Consider the following 27,430-nt stretch of genomic DNA (forward strand, 5'->3'; position numbering starts at 1 on the left):
CAAACAAATACATGGGTTATTAAATTCCTCGGTGGAAGCAAAAAAAAAAAAAAAAAACAAAAAAAAACAAAAACTAAACTAAACTCCCACCTAGGAGGGATTTAAATCAAGTATGATTCTTCCTGAGATGAGAGTACTGGTTGGTCTTGGTGATTCAAGGGAGAGGGGCAGCATCTGTGTAAGCCGCCCCCTTCTTTCACATGAACTCCTGACGTGGTGTGAGACTTATGCAAACCGCCCTGTGAGCGAGCCCAGCCTCCAGGCTTACTTCCTCCCGGATGACTGCCCCAAGCCATAGAGAGAAATGGGAGCTGCCGCTGCAGGAGACCACTTTGAAATGTTCAATTTGACGAAAGTATGCTTAAATATTAATTGATCATATTTGCAGTAGGTAAAATCTGGAATCATTAGATTAAAATTCCTGGTGATAAAAAAAAATGACCCATGAAATGACCCATGAAATGACCCTTCTTATCTGGGAGGAAAACCCTGTCTTTACTGGTAAATTACACATATTCAGGATAGTGAAAGTTTGTACTTTAAAATGGCTTGAACCTTGCTTTGCAACTCAAAGACAGATAAAAACGAACTGAGGCTGTTGTCCTTTGCAGGGTCTAAATGTCTTCAGGAGATTTTACTTTGTAACGCAGAGTAAGCTTTGTGTCCTAAATAAGGTGTAAAGCTTCAAAGGTACTTCAGGATAATAGGCCAGAGTCTCCTTCCTATTAATATGAAGCCAAATGAACTTTTTTTTCCCGCGGCAAGGGCTCTCTTTGGTATATCCCAGTGAATTTTCTTTACATCCCATTTGGTTTTTCATTCTTGAATGGCTCTGTACTAGGGAAAAATTTAATCTCTTATTAAAGGATCATAATACTTCCTTGACCTTTAGACTTCATACTTCCCAGCTAGCGAGAACACAAGGTGTGGGTTTTGCCTGTAGGTTCAGATACTCAATATAGTTTATGACAGGAAAACTTGAGTTTACCCACAGCAAATAAAAGCTTTTCTTTTTTCTGTTTTTCTTTTTACCTAATCTGGAATTGCCTGCCCTTTCTCTGATGCCTCAAGATCTGGTAAATAGAGGCTTTATGGAAAGCAACTTCCTGCTAGAGTAGTATTTGAATTTGGGATGGGTTCTCAGTTCTTTATCAATTCCAGTCAATAGTGCCGCTGGGGCAAAGGGGCAAGCGGAAAAAGGGGCAGAGGGAAAATCAGCGAAGGACAGATTCTGTCCCTGGTATCCTATCTGCGTCAGAGCTGGCAAAAAACGTTGGGCTGCAGGTCCTTCTACATTAACAATGGCAGGAATCATGGGGTTCTTGGGGGGATAGGTGTGCAAGAGGGGTGTAGGAAAAAAGGCAGGAGTGGATGCCCTCTGTCCGAGCACATTATCATTTGAGGGCTCCAGCAGGCCATTTGCCTACTATTTTCAATAGTTTCCTGAGTCTCTGTATTTACAACCCAAGTTTCAATTGGTAGGGTAAGAGAAACTGAAGTAAATCTTAGAATTTGTTTTCACTCACTTCTTCACTTTACAGGCAAAGGGGGAAAAAAATTAGCCCTGGTTACAGTGAGAGATTGGCTCAAGGTCACCGTCAGTGGCTGGGCAGCTGGAATCCGGACCAAGAGGCCAGCTCTTTATCTTGTGCTGTTTCCTCTCAGCCTTATCAGAAGCTTCTAGCAAAATCTAGTCCGTGCATTTGAAGTTCTCAGGGCTTTAAAAAAAAAAAAAAAATCTAGCAGTCTTCTATTTTAAGGATAAGGTGGCATTTCCTAATTGCTTTCCAACCCTTAAAAATTGGGGGGAAAGGTGCAAAAAAGTCTGGGAGAAATGTAACTGAACAGCACTCTCAGAACTTGTGCATTTCTTATGGAAGTGTTGGGACTTCGTGTTGCAAAAGTAATCAAGATGCAACCCTCACTCTAGCAAGGGGAAGGGAGGAAACAAATGGCTTGCAAAGGGCCGAAGGAAGTCAGTTCCATAAGAGGTATAACTGTGGAGCTCTGGGCCCTCAAGGGTGGGAGGGCCGTGGTCTTTCTCCTTGCTTTTCAAGGGGCAAGCACAAGATTCATGGATAAAGTAGATTCAAGGCGCCTGGGTGGCTCAGTCATTAAGTGTCTACCTCCAGCTCGGGTCCTGATCCCAGGGTCCCTGCTTGGCAGGAAGTCTGCTTCTCCCTCTCCCACTCCCCCTGCTTGTGTTCCCTTGTGCTGTGTCTCTCGCTGTCAAATAAATAAATAGGTAAATAATGTGGGTTCAGTAATCAGGAGGAAGGTGCACTCCAGCAGAAGGGAATATAAAGCAAGCAAGCTGTAGAGGCAGGTGAGCTGTCGGCAAGACCTGGGGAGCTAGGAGCTCATTTTGCCTGCAAGGTAGAGCGTTTGGAGACCCACGGCGGAATTGGTCTAAATGCCGGAGAGCCCTGTGGGTGAAACAGAGAAGTTTGTGTTGTGTGTCTCGGCAGTGGGAAGCCAGAGTTTTCTGAGCTGGGTGTTGTGACTGGCAGTGGACTGCACTGGTGTGGTTGTGCACCTGCGACATCAGAGAGGCTGGAACTCTGCCCCAGGCAGAATGAAGGGAGGCGATCCCAGAAGGGCAGACGTGGAAGAGAGGTAGAATGCTTGAAAATTGAGGGAGAGGTGCCTGGAGAAGAGTGGGCTCATCTGGGGATAGGTTACAGGTCATTCCCCATGACTGGGAGCCTGTATCCTTGCTGCGCTGGCCGTGGGTTAATGTAAGTAAGGTGAAGAGAGCGTGATGGCCCCCATCCGAGCAAGACGGAGCCGGCTTGGATGGAGGCACATGCAGAAAGCTAAATCCACGTCTGATTGGTCAGCATGAGGTCATGGTCTCATGCTGGCCCGTGGTTTCTGCTAAGTGACGACACTTAGCCCAGGCCCCAAGCCTCTGCATCTACTGAGCTCTCCCTACTGGGCCGGGACGTGAAGGGGACGGGGACATTTTCCTCTAGTCAATCACTCCCCATTTCCTAGTTTTCATGCTAGTGAATAACGGTTAGTACTGGGAGATAAAATGAGCAGCCTAGTATCCCAGTACTATTTCCTCTTTCCTGCGGGACTATGGCCGACTCTAATCTTACAAGGAGAGAAAGGAGAACTCCTAGTTTGAAGACAGGAATCAGGCTCATCGGTGCCCTTGACAAGCTAAGAAGATTCTGGTCCATAGAGAGGAAGAACAGAGCAGATCCTGACTGTGGGTGTGAGGGCTGAGGACAAGGGCAGAGAAAGAAAACAGGAGCGCTCAGATGTAGTCAATCCCCCTCCCTCCCCAGCCCACCCACCAGGTCCTGCCCAAACACTACCTCTTGTCTGGAGCTTCTAGGTTCCTGGACTCTGTGCCCTCAGTCGGAGGGGCTACTTTTGCCTCTGAAACTCCCGGTTATGTCTCGTGGCTTTGACTCCCCTTGTGCTGTTTTGTGTGAACCTGGGTGTGTCTTTTCTTCTCTCCCCTCTTAGATTTTAAATTCTTTAAGGGCAAAATCTGTGTCTGAACCATTCTTTTTGTCATGTACCCTCCCCAGACTAGTTTAATGCTTTCCGTATGGTTCTAGGACACACATGTTTGTTGAACTCCTACCCAGAAGAGTACCCGATAAACAGAGTAACAACTGAGTACCATAGAAGCTACTTCCATCAGAGCTTCTGGGAAGCTAGTTTGGAAACCTCAGGTGGATAATCAGAATGTTTAGGTCTGGTTTTGCCTGTGGACAGAGATCCTTCAAAGTCCCTTCCAGTGCAAAATTCGGAAAGGAGCACAGGCTTCCTGTGGCAGGATATAGTGTTGTCCAAACCTGATGTGGAAGCCCCATTTAGAAAGCCACCACTGGCCATGAAGCAAGAGAACCTTTTATTCAAAGAGGGATAAAAACGTTACATAGCTAATACTTTTTCTACATCTGACTCCCAGAAAGACCCAGGAAGCGTTGATGAAATTGGGAGTTCTGAAAATAGCGCTTCCGAAAATAAAACAGGCGTGAAGCTAACCTGGTGTGATCTCAAGAGAGCAGCTGTGCAAGAGGTAGGTTAGGAGGGCAGGTGACATGGAGATGAGAGGACAGCTGGAGATTTTTGATCCGTGGGAAGGCTAGTATTGATCAATGAAAAACAGAAAGCTTGGGATTCAGCAAAACCCCATCCGTGAGCTACCCATGGGGAGGCTTTCTCTGTGCCTTGGGCTAAGTTCAGGGTTAATCAAAGATCATGTCCTTAATACAAGGCCAGAAACAAGATTTGGCATAAAAAGGCTGTCACCGCGTTCTTCGTGTACTTACCAGTTTATGAGCTCAAGGCTTGTTTCTAACTAGCTCGGTGGGTACGTGAATGGTCTTAGGCTGCTCATTTTATCTCCCAGTACTGTTATTCACTTGCATGGAAACTAGGAGATGGGGAGTGATCGACGGAACAGAGTTCGGGAATCCCACATAATGCTATAATTCTGTGAACAATTATTCAAAAGCATAAGCACATTTTCTCCTTAAATAGCTGTGTACATTTCACAATAAAGACATACCAAGGTTAAAGAAATAGGTAAACGTATCAGATCTCCCGTGAAGTTGGCGTAGCTGTGCAGATACCCGAAAACGTCCCTCAGGAGAGTATGAAATTAATCAAATCCTGTCAGTTAGCTTCATGGAATGTAATTATACAATGCAGTGGGACATGTGTAAGTAAAGGTGATAGAATCTTTGTCTCAGTCTGAAGGGGACTCTCTTGGGCTTCTCTCGTTCCCTCTAAATCTGTCAGGCAGCAGTAGAAGGGCTTTCTAGGAGAAGGGATGAATGGAGGACCTAATCCGTCCTTCCAGAGCTAAGATTCTCCTTGAAACTAGGAGTGCAGGGGAAGGAGATCAGATACTATATGTGTTTGCTTGAGCTGACATCACAATGTAGCATAAACCAGGTGGCTTAAATGAGAAAATTTGATTTTTTTTCCCCCAATTCTGGAGGCTAGAAGTCCAGGATCAAGGTATGAGTATGGTTGGTTTCTTCTGAGGCCCCTCTCCCTAGCTTGGAGGGGGCTGCTCTCTCCCTGTCTTCACGTCGTCTACCTTCTGTGTGTGTCTGTGTCCTAATCTCCTCCTCTTATAAGGACACCAGGTGCACAATATAATGATTTAATATTTCCTACATTACTCAGTGCTCATCATAGTAAGGGCACCCTTCGTCACTCATGGCCGCCCCCCCATGCCGGCCCCTGGCAACTACACCCATTTGCTCTCTGTATTTAAGAGTCTGGATTTTTGCTGGTCTCTTTTTTTCTTTGTTTGTTTTGTTTTTTACATTTCGCATGTGAGTGAAATCATAGATACTTGTCTTTGTCTGACCAACTTATTTTGCTTAGCTCCATACCCCCTGGGTCCATCCATGTCAGTGCAAATGGCAAGATATCATTCTTTTTTATGACTGAGTAATACTTCATTTGTATATATACACACACACATATATATACATGTATATGTGTATATATATGTATATATATACGTATATGTACATATACGTGTATATATATGTGTGTGTATACATATATATGTGTATATATACGTGTATATATGTGTGTGTGTATATATATACAAATGAAGTATATATACACATATATATGTGTGTATATATGTGTGTGTGTGTGTGTGTGTGTATTTTTTTGTTTTCAAAAGGTCAGAGCCAGGACTCAAAGGCAGGCTGTCTGCCTCAGCTGCTAGTGAGGAGAAATAACTGCGGCAGAACAGTGCAGGCCATATTTGCTAGGCTTTTGGTAGATGCTGTCGCAGATGTGTGGAGCAGCCCACTTCTCATGCTGGGTTAGGTCTCAGAGCTGTGCTGCTGAAATTTTGTTTTGCGTGAACTTATTGAGAGAGAGCTAAAAAGAAAAGAAGAGGAAAGGAAGAGAACGGTTCCTTGGTTTACCTTTGTGGGGTACACAAAATCAAGCAGATTTATTTTCTGTAGGACAGCTCAGAATCTATGACAGGTTCAGTGCCTTATAAAGTCTCAAGAGGAGGGTATAATATATGGGTTTCCCAAACTTGCCTGGCACAAGGCCCTTTTCCGTAGATTGTGGAATCTCTCCTATGGGTACAGGCTTCGGGAAGCAGTAGCTTACAAAGATGACAAGAAGTGGCCCTTCTGTGTCTCTTTGGCCACTGGGCCCATTTGGAACGCTCAGGTCCCGTTCCTTCCCGTGTGTCCGTTTCAGCTTGTGTCCCTATCGGCCACAGGCCTGAGCTCTTGGGAAGCTGATTGCAGGAGCGGATTCCAGAAATCTGCCCGTATCTTGCCACAGCCTGCTTCCTGGGGTCGCTGGGGTCTGAGAGGTGACTCCCTTGTCATTCACAGCCAGTGACTGGGTGGGAATGAAAAGATAAAGGAACTTTATGTTGGAGGAAAGCAAGGAAACATTGAACCATCAGGAAGGAAATCCAGAAAATGAAAATAGGTTAGTGTTACGAAAGGCACAGAACAGTGGAGTACACATCAGGTTATTGATTCAACAAGGGCTCCCGGCAGGGCTCCCGTCCCCTGGATTTTTACGGGGAGCACAGTACCAACTGATGCGTTAGGATCTGACGGCCCATCCAGAAGAAAATGACTCTGTTTTCTGCCTTAGTGTTGAGAACCAGAAACAACAGTGACTTAGAGGGTTGCTACCCACAACCAGCGTTAATGTCAAAAGCATAAAGACTTGGGCACCTGGGTGGCTCAGGTCATCATCCCAGGGTCCTGGGATCGAGTCCCACATTGAGCTCCCTGCTCAAAGGGGTGTCTGCTTCTCCCTCTACCCTTCCCCCCTGCTCGTGATCACACACTCAAATAAGTAAATCTTTTTAAAAAGAGAGAGAAAAAATCTAAAAAACAAACAAAAAACCCTGAAAAACCAGAAAACAAAACATCCACAAAAGTATAAAGACCTGTGGAGGCAGAGAGATGCAATGTGGAATCAAGGTTTTTTCTTTTTCGTTAAGGAAAAGAACATAAATGAAATAAGGAAATTTTCAGATAGAAATAGAAATTTTAATAAATAGAAAATTAATAGAAATTTAAAGAAATAGAAAATTTCAGATAGAAATTTTCAACTAGAAAAAAAAATTATTTTTTAAGGAAACAAAATGCAAGACTAAAACACAAAAAAGCAACAACACTAGGAAAACAGAGCAGCAGTCAAAGGAGCCAAAGTGAAAAGACGAGGGCAGAGGTCAGATACAGACGATAAAACAAGGGTAGAAATAAATAAATGAGAACGGACCTACAGCAAAAGATGACTCAGCAGGTCCCATGAAAGGCGGGCAGCGTGTCTGTGTCTTAGCCATTTGCATATCCCCGCTGCTCGCACAGACCAGACCTTTGGAAGTACTTGTGAGGATAAACGAGTATGACAGACGTGTGACCAGAGGGGGCAGTGGCAGCCGCATCACAGGAGGCTGCTGGGAGGCTGGTGTTCTCCGCCTTTCTTCCGTGATGGTGACAGTTCATGTTTTCGTTTATGCCTGCTGCCTCCTACACTTTATTTTGGAAAACATTAAGATCCTGGTAATAGGGCAGTGGGACGTGAAAGCAGAATAGTGCTACTGATAAACAGCTCAATTACTAATTTTTCTCATGTTAACTTGACTTTGCCCAAGAGAAGATTTCTAGAAACTCTTATAGCATCTAATTATATTTAAATTACCTCTTTATTTTAAAATGTGACACATGCTTGTGTTTTAAAAATTGAAACAGCACAGAAGAGCTCCTTTCTCCCCGTACCTACTCCATATGGGTAGCTGCTATTAATAGTATATTTCTGTTCGTTTAGATATTATCTATCCCCAAAGATATGTATAAATGTTGATAACTTTATATGAATGCTGTCACTTCTAAACATATCATGTTGTGAGTTGATTTTTTTATTAAATATATTTATTTATTAAATATATCTGAGTTGCCATTTCATGTCAGTAAGTTTAGAAATTTTTTAATATTGATATACCATGATAATTTCATGCTATATTCAATTACTCATCTATTAATGGGCATTTAGATGATTCATATTATTAGATTCATATTATTTAAATAGATTAAATAATAGAAATAATTAAATAGAATAGATTCATATTATTTAAAAAAACAAATTACTTAAGTAGAAATTTCCTTTAGTCAGTGAATGGACAACTTGGATCCAAAGCTTAGGGCACAGTGGTGTGCAGTACTCCATTTCCCAAAGAAAGAGATGGTAGGGTGCTCTCAGCAGTTGGATTGGATGCTTCCCCCAAGGCCTCTTAAAAATTGACCCACTTTTGCCAAACTCAGCCATCACCCCAGCCCATATGAGTGGAAGATTGGGGAGGAGAAGTGTGAGGGAATTTTCAAAAGTCATTGTTGGTTAGGATTAGTGGGGTGAGTCCCTTTCTGCCCCTCCAAAGCCAAGTGAGGGTTGCTGCAAGAGAGTCATGTGTAGAGATTCAGAAAACCTTCCACAAGGGAGACTGTCTTCTTACTCCCAGTCGGAGGTCCTTATAGGCAGTGGACTTGGGTGTGTGCCCTGATGAAGGTGGCAGTGGGTGACCTGCACCGTCACAGCAGGGTGGGGTAGGGTGATACAGGTGTCCTGTGTGTGGACAGACAGTAGTGGGCTTGAGTCATTTAGTAGCACCGCACCTGTTATGGGCTTAATTGTTACCCGCCCCCATCCCAGATTCCTATGTTGAAGTCCTAATCCCTAGTATTTGGAGATGGGAGTCTTTAAAGAGGTAATTAAATTGAAGTGAGGTCATTAAGGATGGGACACTAATCTGATATGATCTCTGTCCTTATAAGAAGAGATTAGGGGTGCATGGGTGGCTTAGTCGGTTAAGCATCCAACTCTTGATTTCAGCTCAGGTCATGATCTCAGTGTCGTGGGAGTGAGCCTCGAGTCGGGCTCAGCATGGAGCGTGCTTGTCCTTCTTCTGCCCTCCCCCTACACCTTCTCTCTCTCTCTCTCTTTAATTAATTAATTAATTAAAATCTTAAAAAAAGAAGAAGGGGAGGAGGAGATTAGGATACAGACACACATAAAGGTGAAGACCATGTGAAGACACAGGGAGAAAACGGCCATCTCCAAGCCAAGGAGAAGAAGCCCTCAGAAGAAACCAACCGGCCCACTCCTTGCTCTTGGACTTCTAGTTTCCAGAATTGTGAGAAATCTGCTGTTTAAGGCACCCAGCCTGTGTTCTTTATGATGGCAACCTCCCCAGCGGATTAATATGCCACCCAAGGTGAAAAGTCCCCAGCCAAAGGCAGTGCCAGGAGCTGAGGACGGAGTGAAGAAAATGAAGTCAAGCCAGGTCTCCGGTACCAAAGGAGAAGGCAGTGGCGAGAGCCCATGGACCCTCACGGAAGCAGAGGCTGGAGCTTTAGAGAGAACAGAGCTACCTCCCAGCCCGGCTTCCGAGAGGAGTGGCAGCAGAAGTACCGCCCAGGCTCTCCCAGCGTGCACCACGAGATCCACCCCCCCCCCCTCTCTGGACCTAAGACTGCTGAGGAAGAGGTGGAGGAGGAGAGGGAGGGGGGAGGAGGGAGGGAGGGAACAGCCCTCCCTATCCCGAGTTCCCTGAGACTTAGCTTTGGAGAAAGATTTTAAGATGAGAAATGAGTTCTAAACTGAATTGGATTTTAATAACTAAAAGTGACAAGATAACAGAAAGTGGGGAAGGGAGATGAAAACGGTACAGTTGGGATAGCAGTAATTAGGGAGAATTTCAACTAGCTTGTGTTTCTATCACCATCAAATTCATACTACTCAAAAAACCACATTTTTCATTACAGTAAACATCGTTTTACATATGTCATGGCGTACATCTGTGAATATTCTGCTCTGTGTATTCCTGCCATTGGAATAGCTGGTCGAAAGCTATCTGCATTTATCATTTATTTATCATTTTGATAAAGCCCCAAACTACCTCAGCTTATATTCTTTACACTCACACATAATTTTGTGCCACTTGCACAAAACATTAAAGCTTCACAATTTTTAATATATATATATTTTTTTTTCCTCCAACTTTGAGAAATGAAATTTTATTCAAGTTGTTTTCACAGGCCTCAGCAAATTGTCGCCTCCAGGTCCTGTCCAGTCCGGCCACCTATTTTGGTGCCTAAAGTTTTATTGGAACACAGCCACACCCCTTCATTTACATATTCATTATGGCTGCCCACCACATACATACACACACACACACACACACACACACACCCCGCCCCCCACCCCCACCCCATGCTCTGACAGAGTTGAGGAGTTGCCACAGAGACCGTATGGCCTGCAAAGCCTAACACTTTTAGTGTCTGGCCCTTTACAGAAAATCTCTGCTGAGCCCAGCTCTGGAGAAGTCAGACTTCACTCCTACTACACCCTGTGCATCAGCAAATACGATTGCTTGAGCAGCAGTTGGAAGAGTATCTCTGTAGGCTCGCATTCGTCTTCTCTGTGCGAGTGTACATGCTCCTGAACGTCTGAGAGGAAGGAAATAAAACTGTCAGTGTCCCCAGTGCATTGCTCTGTGGCGGGAGATTCCTCTCCGTTGTGAGCCTGTTTCCTTGGATAGGGGGTAGGGCAGGAGGCGCCGGCAGCCTCCTCTCCACAAAGGATGAATTCCAGATGGGGCTGAACTGGTGAGGTGGGGGGTGGGCAGGGTCGGAGGGGCTGTGCCCAGAATGCCATCATTCGGCCATCTGCTGAAGCCATTGCCCCTCGCGCCCAAGACCGACTTCAATTCTGAAGACCCACCCATAGTTGTCCACTTCTCCTCCCTGCCCTCTAGAAGAACCTTGTCCTCGCTTAGCCACGCCCACTCGGGTGCTCCTAATGTCAGGGGCAGCTTTATGTTGCTGAGGTGGAGGGTGCAGGAAGCCACCAGGTGAGCTCCAACTGCTTGTGTTAGAGCAATTACTTCTTTGTCATATCATTTGTGTAAGGGACAGTAACATTCCTAAATTCTATTTGGAAGAAAGCTGAACTTGCTAACAAAAGTGATTGGTCGGTAGAGCATTTTGATCATCAAGTTCCACCATGCGGTGAGACACTGTGAGAAACATTTTCCAGAAGAATGGGCATCTTCATGTCCAAATAAGGCGTTTAGTCAATAGTTATTTCTTCTGCTTTATAATCTGACCCAACTGTATGGGTTGGGGGTGAGATCAGTGACCGAGATGTCCAAGCCGAGTTGTTGAAGACAAGCAAGATCAGCAGAGCCAAGCAGGGAGTGGGCAAGAGGAGAGGAGCCCCTTGCTTGGCATGGGCGGGGGGGAGGGGCAGAGCAGGAAGACCTCATAACCCTTTCCTTCAGGCAGTGGGGAACTCTGAAGGGATTTAAACAAGAGGGTTAGATTGAGAAGGAGATTCAGTAAATGCTTTGGAGGGTGTGGGGAGTAAAAATCAGGAGAAAAAGGGAAACAGATTCCTGCAAGGAAGGAACAGACGTGAGCATTTATGCATTCGTGTAAATGGCATTGGTGAGAATGGACAGATGTGAGGCAAATCTATAGGACGGGATGGTCAGCTGGATGGGGGGGAAATGGTTTAAAAAGAAGGGGAAGTAAGAATGAATACTAGTTTGGAGGTTTGGGTGCTCAGGTAATAGAGACATTCACTGGGACGTGAAACATGGTAACTAGTTATTGCTGTATATTAGAACATCTCAAACTTTAGCAATGTAAAACAACAAAAATTATTCTCTCACAGTTTCTGTCAGTCAGAAATCCAAGAGTGATCAGCTAGGTGGTTCTGATTCAGGGTCTCTTAGGAAGCAGCTTTCAAGACACCGGCTAGGGCTGCTGTCATTCAAAGGCTTGATGCGGGCCAGAGGAGCTTTTTCCAAGGTGAGTCCCTCACATGGCGGTGGGCAGGCCTCCTCTGTCCCTTCCTGGATTTGTCCTGGAAGCCTCAGTTCCCCGCCACATGGAGCTCTCGCAGGGCTGCCTGAGTGTCCTTACCACATGGCAGCTGACCTGTCCCAGTGGGTGACCCAAGAAAGCAAAGAGGAAGCCGCACTGCTTTTTAGGTCCCCACTCTTACAAGTCACATACTGTCACTTCGACTTTATTCTCTTCTTTAGAAGCGGTTGGTAAACTCAACCCAAACTGAAGGGAAGGGGAACTGGGCTCCAGCTTTTGCAAGGAGTGTCAAAGAATTTCTGGACATTTTAAAAAAATCACCACAGAGAATGTAGGATGTACGGGGTCTGTGTGGAGGAGATGCTGAATACAGTTTTGTGCACATTGAGTTCGAGATGCCTGCTTTGGACTATGAATTCACTTCACAAACACCTATATACCTGTCCCCAGTGGGATAATATGCCACTTAATGTAATCTTCTCAGCAACACACAAATGACTGATATGTATTAAGGTCTAGAAAACACAGGAAGAGAGTATGGTATATACCCCTCAAGCAAGAGGTAGAATTCTCTATGCATCGCTATTCCCAGCAGTGACTTCATTGTTATCTGACTGGCAGATGGTTGAAATGATATTATGGCCTCCTTCTCTTCCTGCTCAGTGTTCCTCAAACTTTAGTGTCCATAAGATTTATTGTAAATGATTTTATGCACAGAGGATTTTAACCACATATATTACAATTTAGGGAACACCTCAAGAACTTATTCAAGGGTCATCTGCACTATGAGTAATCTTTGCTACCTGCAGAGTTTCAGAATCTGACCCTGGGTAAGGAGACTGCTTTGTGTCCCGCTCCTCTGAGAAGCTGAGAACAGATGGCATGGTGTGTGGGTTTCTGCAAAATCCCTAGAGAAGTCAGTCTCTGGGCGAATGCCCAGTGCTTCTCTGCCTTACTTTGTCATCTACTTTCCCTGTCATCACCCCTTTCCTATCTGCCCTGGCTGGCTGGCTTCTGGGGGCCACAGCACTTATCTGTTCTAGGGCAAGGAAGCCTAGGTCATTGTTGCCCAGAGCCTCATTTTATGGGCTCAAACCCAGTTTCCTGTGGACCTAAGCTCCGGTCCTTTTCTTGAGATCAGCTTGATTCAGCAGAGCATGAAGCCCCAGGGCAGCCTCTGGCTTGCTTCCCACGTGAGTAATTTGGTAAACCCCGAGGGTTCACAGAGTGGCAAATACTCTTACCCTAAATTGTGCAGCCTCCTTTATCAGACAAGAATCCTGAAATGGCAGTCCTCCAACTGTTGGGCTTTCAAGGGCTAATTTATGCGCTTCACAAAGGAAGACAGGCACCTCGTGAAAAGTTTTGTTTGGTTTTTCTTTCTTCTTTTTATCGCCATTTCTAGAGAAAGCAACTTTATCAGTCCAGTAGATCTTATGTGACTAGAAGGAAGCCAGGAGAATTTTAGGAACTCTAACATAAAGGAACTTTCTCTGTATATAATCATTTTTCCTGAATATATCCGATATTTTTCAAAGAACAATCAGTGAATACCTTAACCTGCTACCTACCTCTTCAGAGCCACATTTCTTAGCAGTCCATCTCGTAAGAATGATTATTCTCCAATAGGGTTGCTGCTTACTGCTAGGCATATATATGCCTGTTGGGAAACATTACTGTTTAGAAATGCTAGAGGGGGCGCCTGGGTGGCTCAGTGGATTAAGCGGCTGCCTTCGGCTCAGGTCATGATCTCAGGGTCCTGGGATCGAGCCCCACATCGGGCTCTCTGCTCTGCAGGGAGCCTGCTTCCCCCTCTCTCTCTGCCTGCCTCTCTGCCTACTTGTGATCTCTGTCTGTCAAATAAATAAATAAAATCTTTAAAAAAAAAAAAAAAAGAAAAGAAATGCTAGAGACACGTGTACCAGAGTCTTGGTTTGCTGCTCCTTTCCTATTGAAAAGCCCCTGATGTCAGGCACGGCTAATCCTACAAATTAAATCCTTCTAGATTCAGAAATACTGGAAGGATATGAAATGTAGACTGTACTTACTTCTCTGTACCTGGTCTCAGAAGGTGCATTTCATTTTGTCCAAGAGTTGTATGTCTGTGGTTCTCCACTAGGGGGTGTCTTGCCTGCCATGGTACTGAATAGCTAACTTTTAGGAAGAAGCACAAGTACCAGAAACACAAAATCAGCAAATGCACATGGGATCCATTTTCAGATTGGAGAATCCATTTCTGTCACTGTTCCCCGACTTGGGGGTGTTCATGATCATGAGCGGTGGTACACAGATTTAATACAAACAGCATTGAATCCTTTAAGAGCATGGTTATTTTTCCGACTTCCTTGGGTTGAGTTGAACTCAGCTAATTCAGTCCACTTTATTTTCTAAGATCTGAATTCAAAGCTGTTTATTTTCCTCTAGGATTTTCTTTAACTGTCTTCACAAATTTTGATTCATAGAGCTTTGTGGTCACCTGCTTACAAATGTGTTTCTCAGTTTCCAAATTGTCTTTTCATGATTGGTTTCCTCTGTCCCTGAGGGCAGAGATAATGGTACGTGTGATACTGACTTCCGATGTTTTATGAGACATTCTTTATAGTCAGTTTCTATAAGTTTGAAAAATATGGTGTATTTTTATTGAGTGAAGTCCATTAGATCAAGCTGTCTTATTACATTGTTCAGATGTATATCTTTATGCATTTTTTCAGATTGATTTATAAATTCTTGAGAAGTATATATAGATTTTCCCTCATGAAATCATTTTTCCTTATAATTTATATTCAATTTTTATTTTATTTTGGGGCTATGTTGTTGAAAGCTTGTAGGCTCCGGATGGTTACATCTTCTGAAGAGTTACTCCTTTTATCACAAAATAATAACTTTCTTCAGGCTTAAGAATGCTTTTCTGCCTAAAATCTATCTCTTTTGGTTTTAATATTGTGACCCTTGCCGTCCTGTGGTTAATATTTTTCGGGCTTTCTTAAATGTTGCTTGATGGTCAACACTTACACATTTTTGTTGTTAGATGTTCCTTTTTAAAGCAACATGGCTGCTTGGGGTAAGTGACACGACCTGCTATGACACACAGCTCCAAATCTCAGTGCTTTCACACAACAAACGTTTAAAAGTTATTCTTTAGTCATTAGAATCTCTTTCATTCTGTTCCTTTTGTGGGGTGGAGGGTGGGGGTGGTACTTGTTTTGCTAATCCTTCTGTCTGCTGAATCCGATGGCAATCCCTCATGGTGTTTTTTTCCCTAGTGTAGGTTATGGTTTGGGTATTTGGTGTGGTGTTTGGTTGGTTGGTTGGTTTTGGTTTTTTGGTGTGAGCTCACCTTTCCGAGGATCTTTTTCTTTCTCCTAAGTGAATCTCCAGGGAATCCCAGATTGTAAAAATAACACTACCAAGAGACTTCACATTTGATTTTTGTGGAACCCCAGAGCTTTAGGCCTTCAGTGGTCCTGGACGAATTTTAATTTGAATCTCTTGACTTGGGTTCACTACATCATTCAGGTGATACCAGTTGAAACAGGCTTGGCATACAAGTAGTGTCTCTAATTCTCATAGGTTCCTCTTCATAGTCCACCCAAGATTCCAGGCGGACTTGCTTTCCAAGGCCAGAGGCCAGAGTTTCTTCTCTTCCCCTTTTCATTAAGGGGGCAGTTCTTTAAGTTCCTTTAAGTTCCCTTAAGTTCTTTTAAGTCTTTTAAGTTCCTTAAAGTTCTTTAAGTTCCTTAAAATAAGTGCCTTATTTAGAAGTTCTGGTCTAGGCCTTTCTTCCAGTACCTGGAGGTCACTTCTCCTGGGGAGCTCTCATGCCTGTGTCCAATCTAAAATCCTGTGAGCTACGTTTTCACCAGCCTTCTGGAGTAACACTGTTTCTGGCACCTGGGGATTTTGTTTGGTTTCTTTCAAGCTTGGAAATATATTAATTACTTCTTGGGTGCTTTATCTTATATAGCATTTCTTTGTGTTTATAATGATACATGGCATTACACTTTGCCAGACATTTTCTAATTATTTTATTTTTACGTATTTATTTATTTATTTATTTATTTTTAGCAAAGAGAGAAAGTCTCAGAGTCAGAGCCCAGGTGTTTCTTTCTGGAATTTAATAACATTGTTTTATTGTCATTATATTTAATTTATGTGACTATTCTAGGTGAGTAATTTTAAGTTTCCATATATACAAGTCATGCAAATGTTCCTTTCTCAATAAATTTCCTTAACTAAATAAGTCAATTTAAAGAAAAACATTAAGTGAATTGAAGTTGCTAGATGGAAAAACCATAAAGATGATATATAAATACTCAAGCTTAGAAAGCACTTGAAAGCATTTGATGTCCTTCTGAGCTTTTGTTCTCATTTTTTAAAATGTTCTTTCGTGCTTTAGTAACCCAGACGAGATAGGTACCATCAGCATGAGCCTAGACTGAGAATAGGGGAAATGGGTTTCCCAAATGAGGGCAGAGTATGAGTCAGATAATCCCTTCAAAACCAATAATAGAGAGGCCAGCTGTACTGGTCAGAATGGGCGGGATTAGGATATGGTGACAGACTCAACATCTTAGGGGCAAACCACGATAAAAATTCTTCTCTTCTTACATATTCAATGAGCTTCAAGTAGGGCCCTCTGCTTCTCATAGCCATGTGGCGGCGGCCTGACAGAGCGCCAGCTCAGCCGTCTAGATGGGGAGCAGCCCATGGCACCCACGCTCCTGCTCAGGCCTAATTCTTCCACCCTACACCTGCCACACCACACCTGTCACTTCCACTCTCGCTTCATCTGTCAAAGCAAATCACCCAACCACCCTGATTTCCAAGGAGAACCGGAAAGTACAATTCTACCGTGTGCCCAGAAGGCCAAGAGCTAGAAATAATTTGGGGAAGAGCAAACAGTTCCGGATCCATCCTCTAGATGGAGACATGGAGCCGAGCATCTTTTTGGGAGGTCAGCCCCAGAAGAGTCGGATTTGTATTTTACAATTCCCTCAGCCTCTTTGGTAGCTCCGTTCTGTATCCAGAAAACCCCAAATTAAATAGTGGCTATGGATGGATAAGGTAAAATATTTATCTTCACTCTGGACTGATTTGTTACCTAATAGATCCCGAGAGGCTTACATTATTGATCTTAAAACTCCATTCTGCTCAGTTGCCAACAACTCTGCTTGGCCATGTCATTTCTATAAATATTTATGGACCCAAGGCATGAATGTGGTTGAAGAAGTATTTACAGTGAACACGACTTGCGTTTCTTCCAGGTCTGCCTCCAGGCTATTTCGGTTCAGCTTTCCTTCTCTGTCCCTGTGGGTTTCCTAAAATGCCCCTATGGCTTTCTGTGATATCCACAGTTTGTGGGAGTCCCTCTTTTCTGCTTGCCCCTGACCACAACCTTTAGCTTCCCTTCTCCCATGCATGCCAACACTGGTTTTCCAGCACCTTCTTAATAGGGTCTCAGCTCTATGTTGCAAAAAAAGTGGTGAGAGAAAAAGGCTCTATTCACTAACGCCAGTGAGTTCAAGGGCTCTTACAGGCTCTATGGAGATTTATGCCATACTGAAATTTTCTCTTACCTAGGCTGATACCCAACTTGTAGTAATCTTGGTTATGTTTTGTCCATCCTGACACATCCTTCAGTTAAATCCCTAATCCTGACACTCTGTCTATGAGGGAATGTGCTACCTTAAACTTCGTGAATGCTTTATAATTTAGGGAGTACTCATGTGTATTGTATTTATTCTCCACAGTCACTGTGATATTAGATATTTATTATCTCTGTTTAAAATCACAAAGGGGGTTGGATGAGTTTCTCAGGACTAATCAGTTTGTTCGTACTAACATAGAATTATAACCTACAACTATAACCTCATATCTAGGATTCATTCAATTATTTCATGATGTTGCCCATAACTTATGAAGAGTAACAAAACCTACAGATCTTTTTTTTTTTTTTTAATTGAAGTATAGTTGACACACAACATTGGGTTCAAGTGTACAACATAGTGATTCTGTGTTATGCCATGTTCACTACAGGTGTAGCTGCCGTCCGTCCCCATACAGTGCTGTTCCAATGCCACTATATTCCCTGTGCTGGGCCTTTCATCCCCATGACTTTCCTTTCCATAGCTGGAAGGCTCTGTCTCCCACTCCCCTTTACCCATATTGCCCATCCCCGACCCCCTCCCCTCTGGCAACCACCACTTTGTTCTCTGTATTTATAGGTCTGTTTCTGTTTTTTTGCTTGCTTGTTTGTTTCTTTTGTTTGTTTTTAAGATTCCATGTACAAGTGAAATCATACGGTATTTGTCTTTCACTGGCTGATTCCACTTAGCATAATACCCTCTATGTCCATCCACCTCGTCGCGCAGAAAACCTACACAAATTTGAGACTGATGCTATCCGTTTATTTTAAAGCTCTCATATTTATTTTTGAGCAAAGCTAGCACCCTTATGTGCTCCGTGCAGTAGGTACAGCTAAGATGTCTTTTTGTTTTTTAAGGTTGACTCACGGCGGACTAGAGGAAATAATGTCCATGGGCATTTAGGTAGTTTCAAGCTCGGTAATTCAACTCAACACATTGCGTATTGACCTCTGCCAAGTGCTGGAGACACAGCAGTAGAGACAGACATGGTTCCTGTCCTCATGAAGCTTCAAGGCTAACACAGCAGGCAGTTAGACTAGATGGCAAAAAGAACTACAATAATAATGGATAACTTTATTTCCTTTTAGTGTTATTTTTAGGCATCACACATTCTCCCTCTTTTATTGGTGTGGAAACTGAGGCACAGGAAAATTAGATAACTTGTCACGTGACACGCGGTGAGTGATAGAACTAAGACTGGGTCCCAGCTGCTGTTAAATCAAGTCTGCTACTTTATAGGTACTGAAGGGTGTATGTCAAGGAGAACAGACACAGATTACGTCACATGACAAGGAATCATTGCAAGAAAATCTGAAAAGCTGCAGCATCTTGGAAAACCATCCCTCTGGGTCCCAGGACTTTCAAACCTGGGCCTAGCCCAGGTCTTCTCTTTGTTCACCACCACACCTCTATTGCTAGATGATTTGGATTGCTGCCACCCAGGATGGTGTCTCTCTTGGACACCGCCGATCTTGTTCCTGCCCACACGGTATTGTCTTTGACTTACACACCAACCTCTCGCCCGCTGTCTTTCTACTGAGGTGTAGGATTCATTTTAGAGAACACACAGGACAGAAGCCCCAGCAAGTGTATGGAGAAAGATACTTCCTAAGGTTGTGTTTTTGAAGGACTCTTTGGGCTTGATGGGTAACCACATGGCCATTCACTCTCTCGGGGAGCAGCCCTGAGTGATGGGTGATAGTCACTAGTTGAACCTCGTCGTCCCATCTCCACAAGAAAGAGGATCATCTGTTCCTCTATATGATCAGCACAGAGTAGGTATTCACTACCCATCTGTCAAATAAATGAAGCATTACGTCTCACTAGAGACCAAGAATTTTTTTTCATCATCGTGCTTTGCTGACAGTAAGGGCTTTGACTTGGAGCCTGGAGATTGATTATCCATATAAGCAAATTCCAGATTTGGTAGACCCACATTCAAGTGGAGAAAAGTGTTTACAATAAGGAGGAAGAGATTAAATTTAGAACACTAACACAAAGGTTTATCATGCTTAAATTTTAGATTAGTGCCTATTAATCTCACCCTAGAGGAGTGAAGTTACATGGAGGGCATCAAGAAGAAAAATAGGTTCTCATGATAAATGGGGATGTACTGAACAAGGAACAGGAGATAAAAATAGGTCAGGGGGAATTCACCATGGTCAGTGATCAGCTTCCCATGAGAACATATAAGTTTGTCAGAATTTTCTCCAGTATTTTCTTGTTCCCCTCCACTAGGCTTACCAGTCCTGGGTTCAATACTGTTTAGAAAGAAGAGATGGTATCTCATGACCAGAACTGTCTTCACTGACATATAATTCACACCATGTCTCTAAATATTCAGAAAAGGATAGGAAATAACATCAGCTGGTGCCTTCTTGTGAATGTTAGGCGCCTTGCATTTATTGCTTAAATTTTCAGCAACTCAATGAGGTAGACGTGTATCTCTCTTTTACTGATAAAGAGAGACCAGCAGAGTCTGCTCTCCTCTGCTGACAACAATTTAATGTGCTCAGACTGACACAGAGGAAGAGTTATATACGAGGTCAGCTCTGTCTGTACCCCAAACCACATGTGTTGCCTCTCGTTGAAAAAGTATTATTCAATGGTCACTGTAAGTATATTTTATTTGTTAATTGCTTTTCCTGTTTCTGATTCTTCCCTTGGTGTGTGCTTACTTGCGTGAGTTAGTAGGAGAATTGGCTTGCTGTGTATACAGAGTAAGACGGATCCCCGTGGTTCTTCACAGTAACTGCAGGAAAGTCTTTATTCTAAACGGCCCCTTATGCCGGCTTCAATACCCATACTTGGGTTTATTTCAAGCAAGTTGAAAAGGTTATCCTGGAAACTCTCATTTGCCTTTCCAGAAAAAATTCAATCCCACACAAATTTTTACACACTCTGCTTTGCTTTTTGTTTTGTTTTTGTTTTTCAGACTGCCGTCAGAGGATGTAGGCATGGACATCCCCTTTGAGGAGGGAATGCCGAGCCCCAGTGCTACAGACATGAGGCCTGGTGAGTGGAACATTTGTTCATTTCCTTCAGCACTTGTCTGTATCCAGGCCTTGTCATTATTCAGTGAGAAAACCATTTCCTATGCATCCGACTTGTGATGTCAGTGATAAAAGTGAAGAGAAGAAAAAAATATGTGTGAGGAGGGTGTGAGGCTGGATTTGGTTAATCTCCGAGTTGATTCAGACACTGACGCTCACTAGTGTGGGCTGCCTTTGACCTCCTGGGCGGCGGCTGTAACAGCCAGCGTGTGATAAGCGGCCATCCTATATCAGAATACCGAATTCTGACTAAACCGAAGTGCCCCAGATTTGTACTTCAGTGTGAGAATGTGTAAAATGAAAAACGTGATATCAAGAAGGCTCGGTATCCTGATTATTCAAAGAAATAGACAAAAACCCTACCTGCCATGGGTTTCCAGCTCGAGGCACATATAAGAAGAATTTTAAATTTCCAGTTTCACCTTACCCTCCCTTAGTACTAAGGTCACTCCTCAGCACTGTACCAGCTTCAGGATCATGCCAAGATCCTGAACCCTGATGCTATCAGCCAAGCCTAGAATGGAGGAGGAAAAAGCGAGTCAATTATTTATTTGTTTTTTGGTCCAAGTATTTAAAGTGCGTTTTTCAAGATATTAGTCATGTGACATAATTATTTTAAATGTTCTCTGGTTAAATAAGCCTGTAGCCACTGTATATCCACACTCCTCTTAAAGTTTCATAATGCATTTGTGAATGATACAGGTATGAAGGCTACGTTTATCCTATATGGTAGTGGTTCACTACATGTGGCTATTTAAATTAATTGAAATTTAAAATAAACTTTTAAAGTTCAGTTTTTCAGTTGCACGAGCTTCCTTTCAAGGGCTCAACAGCATATAGAACAGTTCTGTCATGACAAAAAAAAACTTCTGGAAAGCACTGCTCTGAGAATTCCTATCATTTAGAAACCCAATGTTTTTCAAACTTACCAGTCAATAGAAACTTTTTTAAGTAGAATACATAAAAGCATTACATGGAACACAGTTTGGGTGATGTTCTGTGCAGAGAAAAAATTTTAATGACAAAGGGACAGAATCACTTTCCTTAGGACAAGACCAGAATTACAGTTCCAGAATTGAGGGGTATACCAGATGGCCTTTCAGAAATTTTGTGATAGTGAATCCTAAAATTTCTGTTTTTAGGCTAACTTTCTACCATTGTTGATTTGGGGTTGACTTGGTTAAAAATGACTTCTCCAGCTCTACTTCCATTAAGGGAAAGTCACAGTAGGAGGAGGATGCATTTTATACTGAGAGGGTGGGAGCCCCTTCCATGTTACCATATGAAGACTATCACTTATGATACAGGAACCAGTGTCAAGAAATATTAGCCTAAAAGGTAGGGACTTCTTGAGCAAAGAATGTAATTTGGGAAGATACCTCAATTTTATTTAAAAAGAAGAAAAAAAAATGCCAGTCAAAGAAAGATCACTACAGATCACACACAGAGTTGTTAGGAATTACAGAGAAGTATTTTGAGAGTGCCCGTGAACATAATAGATAAATTTCTTATCCTACATTCCATAGGAGCGAAGTCTCCAAGAAGCGTTATGAGAGCTGTGTATGCTTAGCTGTTTTTCTTATGCATCATAAAAATTCAGTCCATTGTTCTATGAGTGTCAAGTTCTCAACCTGAACAGGGCAGGTCTGAAGACTGGTTTTCTGCTCCTTTAGCAACGGCTCCCACTTTTTATTTCTGTGTGGCCAGGGCTGGTGTGGTTGTGATGAGCCAGTCCTGAGGCCTGCTGGTCAAGAAGGGGTCCAAATTCCATGTAAGGTTTTTAGCCCATGTGCCTTTGCTGTAGAACCTTAAAAATGTTTTTTACTGGGGCTCTCATACCCACTGTTGGCAGCCGTGTATATGGTCTAGTACTTGATGTTCCTATTTTTTTTCTTCTTTAGAACCTCCTAATTCTCTGGATCTTAACGACGCTCATCCTCGGAGAATCAAACTCACAGCCCCAAATATCAATCTTTCTCTGGATCAAAGTGAAGGCTCTATTCTCTCTGATGATAACCTGGACAGTCCGGATGAAATCGATATCAACGTGGACGAACTCGATACCCCTGACGAAGCAGATTCTTTTGAGTACACGGGACATGGTAAGTGGCCCAGTGGTCAAGGCCAAAGTTTTGTGAAAAGTGAAAGATTATCTAAGGGGCCCTGGGAACAGACCTCCCATTTTGTTGCTGGTGGCCCCTTCCTGTGATTTCTGGAAGCTTTTGTTTGTATCTCAGGCCATAGGTGGCTGTGTTCGGCAGTGTAGAGTATAACAGAACAGGTGTGGTTCACAGAGGTCATACATAGCCACTGATCTTCTGTTAAATGCTTATTCTTGGCAAACCTTGTGCTAGGCCTAGGGGCTGTGGGAAAAGTATTCCATGCTGTATTGTAAAAAAAATTGGGAATGGGTTTGCAGAGAAAGAGAATCGAATCTGGAAGATAAAATCTGGAACAGAGAAATTAGAGCTTACTAATTTCTCTGTACAAGCTCCCCCTGTCTGGAATGTTCTTCCTTGAAAGTCATTCATGGCTGGTTCCTTGTCTTTGTTCAGCTCTTAATCAGATGTCACCCTCTCAAGGAGGCCTTCCTTGAACTTCGTCACCAAAAGAGTGCCTACCTCCCAACCTAGTCACTTTCTACCTGAGTCACTATAATACGTCTCCTTATTTTATTTCCATGTGTCAGTAATGGAAATCCTATCATTTAAGTATTTGGTTTATGTTTATTGTCTTTCCCTTCCCACTAGAACACCTGCTTTGTGAGGGCAGGGACTTTATTATGTCCGTTGCTCTATCTCCAGCAAAATAGGAAGGAAGGTGGGATGGCCTCGGAATGAAGAACAAAAAGGAAGAAAATTAAGCATTGCTGGGTCAAACACTGACATTCCTGACAGAAATATCAATCTCATTTTCGTTCTTTCTCTTGCTCGGTAACATGGGTTAAGAAATTATATCCAAATACAGAACATTTGCTTTATAAAATGGCATTCCATGGTTTCTGTTTTGCAGGGTGGTATTCTCTGACTTTGTAATATTTTAATTTCAAAGCCAGAGTATCCTGGACACAGCTATTGCTTTTTATACATTAGGAAAATCATTATGGTCAAAAAACAAATGCCACCATGAAATGATGCCCTGGCACAGAGTGTCGTTCCTAGGAGAACATAATTAGGAAATTCATCAAATTCGCTCATTAATTCAACCCATGGTCATTGAGCCCCTGGGACTACCACCACGACCAGCACGGACTCAGACCCTGCCTTTACAGAGGACAAGCCTTAATTTCCTCAAGTCAAAAGAATTGGAAATGGCTGAGCTCCCTGTGCGACAGTTTCTTCTGTTTAAGGAGAGATTTTATGTTGCGCTGAGGCTGTGTTCTCGAATTTCTGCAGTCATCCGGGTATTTGACCCTGTAAGTGGAAGCACACAAAGAGAAGGTGAAAGGTCTTGAGTTTGTATTCTTTCTTCCCATGCCCAGACTCTTCCCCAGCTACTCCGTCCATGCCGGTGGCCCCCAGCTGCCCCAGCCCTTGAGCTGCTAGTACCTTCCCACAAGAAAGAGTCCTGCCGGGGCGCCTGGGTGGCTCAGTGGGTTAAGCCGCTGCCTTCAGCTCAGGTCATGATCCCAGGGTCCTGGGATCGAGCCCCGCATCTGGCTCTCTGCTCCGCAGGGAGCCTGCTTCCCTCTCTCTCTCTCTCTCTCTGCCTGCCTCTCTATCTACCTGTGATCTCTCCCTGTCAAATAAATAAATAAAAATCTTTAAAAAAAAAAGAAAGAAAGAAAGAGTCCTGCCTTGCCTCTCATCCCCGAGAAGACAGCTGTGGGTTGAGCTGGCCCCTCCCCGCACCCCCTGCACTTCCCTTTTGCCCTAGAGAGAGCCGTGTCACACCACATCTGAACCTTTAATGTTTATAAATAGCAAAACTGCCAAGCAAAGAGGCAGTGGCTGAAGGAACCGGTAATTAAAGCTGCCACTGGCTGATAGAGTTCCTTTTATTTCGTTGACAGAGTTTTGTCGAAAGAACCAGTTTCACAACCACAACCCTCCATTTAGGTCTTAAATTCGAAGGACAGAATTTTAACGGAAGTGGCATCTTAAAGCCCACCTTGATGTTCACACGTAAGATGTATCCTCAGATGCTGTTTTAAACCAATAGAAACGTTAAGCATGGAAAACAGAGAGGGCATCTGAGTAGCTTTATTTTATAAACAGGCAGTGAGAGATAACAGACTCTAGGAGACAAGTGAGTCCATTTTTAGTCCCACAGTATGAAATCAGGGCTTGAAAGCTGCATGTTTGCAGGTTTCTCCTGTGAGCGTTTGAAACCAAGTGTATACGTTTTAAACAACATTGGAGTTTGGGAGGCACAGTGTTTCAAAGTGTTTCCTCAGTGATTTCTTTAATAAACCCTTTCAGAGCACCTACTGTGCACCAGGATTTGTGCTAGGTGCTTCATAAATACGAAGTATTTTTTTTTAAGATTTTTTTTTTTTATTTATTTGACAGAGAGATCACAACTAGGCAGAGAGACAGGCAGAGAGAGAGGAGGAAGCAGGCTCCCCACGGAGCAGAGAGCCCGATGCAGGGCTCGATCCCAGGACCCTGGGATCATGACCTGAGCCGAAGGCAGAGGCTTTAACCCACTGAGCCACCCAGGCGCCCCAATATTAAGTATTTTAATCCTCAGCGCGGTGCATGCCCTTTTATCCAGCCACTTTTGTGACTTCAAGGCTCTTACTTCACCAGGCACTTGAAGAATTTTCATACCATTTGCCTGTTTCATTCTGTAGCTGATGACCAAGCATTTCTGGCAGATTATTTGCCCACAGTGTGGTTTCGCTTTTGAAATGTTTTTGAATCTCACTCTCAAAAGACATTAAATCGGTCTCCACTTCCAGGCAATTTTCTTTAATAGTCGTGTCCAAATAGTTGGAAAATATCAAAAGTACCAATATAATTAAAACTTGACTTCCTCTGGTACTGAAGAGCCAAAGATACCAAAAATATGTAGATACTAAAGGATTTAGGAGGTCAGTCTCAAATTAAGGGAGATCAGAGCCTTTTTATTAAAAAAAAAAGTTTTATTTACTACTAATCCTAGAAACTTAAAATTATCCAAAGGTGAGAAAAATGATGACCTATTTCTGTTTTCCAAACCCACCTCAGTTATTTTTTACCGTAACTCGGATCTCAGCAAAAGCATTTCATAGGGGAAATGGAAAAATGATAAAGAATTCTAGCCTGAATATTTCTGATAAGGATGTTGTAAGAAACACTCATGTGCTTTAATATTTTTTTCTTCCTAGGCTCCTAAGTGATGGTTAGTGACCTCATTTAAACTACCTTTTCTTTTTTCTTTTTTTTTTTTTTTAGATTTATTTTCGTATTTGAGAGAGAGCATGTATGAGAGCATGTGTAGGGAGCAGGGGGCAGCAGAGGGAGTTGGGGAGAGAGAAAATCTTAAGCAGGCTCCATGCCCCACACCAGGCCCAGCTCAGGGCTTCATCTCACAACCCTGAGATCATAACCTCGGCCAAAGTCAAGAGTTGGAGGCTTAACCGACTGAGCCACCCAGGCACCCCTAACCTACCTTTCCTAGAACCCCTAATAACACACAGTTTACAGGGTGAATAAGATGCTCCACTATTGGGGTGCCTGGGTGGGTCAGTGGGTTAAAGCCTCTGCCTTCAGCTCCGGTCATGATCCCAGGGTCCTGGGATTGAGCCCCACATCGGGCTCTCTACTTCACGGGAAGCCTGCTTTCTCCTCTCTCTCTGCCTGCTTGTGATCTCTGTCTGTCAAATAAATAAAATCTTAAAAAAAAAAAAAAGCTCCACTATTTTTCCCAGACAATCAGGCAGTCATTTCATTTAACTTCCCCACCTACCATGTTCCACCGCCCTCCCAGCCAGCAGGTAACCAGCTTATAAAATCGATTCTGTGTTTTAAATATGGATAAACAACCCCTAACTAAAATAAGCGTTCATCTTATTTTGTTTTACCCACAAGCAACCTTAGGCCATAGGGTGTGGTCTGCAAGGAAGGTTCTTCTTCCTACTGGTGAATGCTGGGTTTTACCATCAAATTAACTGCCTCCTTGCTCTTTGTCACTAAAACAACTTTAAGAACTCCTTCACTGCGTACAGGAGCCTTTCCTCTAAGAAGATCAAATTCAGACAATGTCCGCTAAGATTGTTCACTTTATCAGTGTCCAATCACAGTATGGAGAGCTCGTTACCTTTCCCAGACACAGGTCCCTGCTGGAGGCTCCAAACAGACCCCACCGCCCAGGAGCCCATACCCGCACACCACCGATGGATTCCCCGCTGTGGTGGTCCGTACACCACCGGACATGCGGGAGCTTGTGCACTAAATCATCCCGAGAGATAAAGGAACACGTTCAAGTCGCCTCTTCCCCAGGGCTTAATTGACTTCAACAGTCACTAGGGAGAAAAGCTTGTTATTAAGGAAAGAAGACAAAGAAAATCAAGCATTTCTCAGTGAAGAGGGCATCAGACCAAAAGTTAAATTTGGAGGCCCTGAGGATAAATTAAATGAGTCCTGACATTTTCGAAAAGAGAAAATGATGGCCATGGGGATGAGGGGATTTAGAGTAAAGCAGAAGAATTATGTCTAAAATATGCAGAATAAGGGGGTACCTGCGTGGCCCAGTCAGTTAAGCATCTGCCTTCGGTCGGTTCATGTTCCCAGGGTCCTGGGGTCAAGCCCCGAGTTGGGCTCCAGGGAGCCTGCTTCTCTCTCTCCCTCTGCCCCTCCCCATGCTCGAGCTCTCTTGCTCTCTGTTGCTCTTTCTCTCTCTCTCGCTCTCAAATAAGTAAATAAAATCTTTTTTTTTTTTTTAA

The 27,430-nt window shown here is 43.3% G+C and overlaps 1 protein-coding gene across 10 annotated transcripts in view; it reads left to right on the forward strand.

The window, feature by feature from the left end:
• PRUNE2 (prune homolog 2 with BCH domain) overlaps nt 1-27,430 on the forward strand; it is a 260,718-nt gene that overhangs the window by 201,360 nt on the left and 31,928 nt on the right. For all 10 annotated transcript variants that reach the window (XM_046023988.1, XM_046023991.1, XM_046023994.1 and 7 more), the window contains exons 10-11: nt 20,445-20,524; nt 22,464-22,664. In XM_046023988.1, coding sequence (XP_045879944.1) covers nt 20,445-20,524; nt 22,464-22,664 — 281 coding nt within the window. The remainder of the gene's footprint in view (nt 1-20,444; nt 20,525-22,463; nt 22,665-27,430) is intronic.

The sequence above is a fragment of the Meles meles genome, chromosome 11, assembly GCF_922984935.1.
Source record: "Meles meles chromosome 11, mMelMel3.1 paternal haplotype, whole genome shotgun sequence".
NCBI classification, from domain to species: domain Eukaryota; kingdom Metazoa; phylum Chordata; class Mammalia; order Carnivora; family Mustelidae; genus Meles; species Meles meles.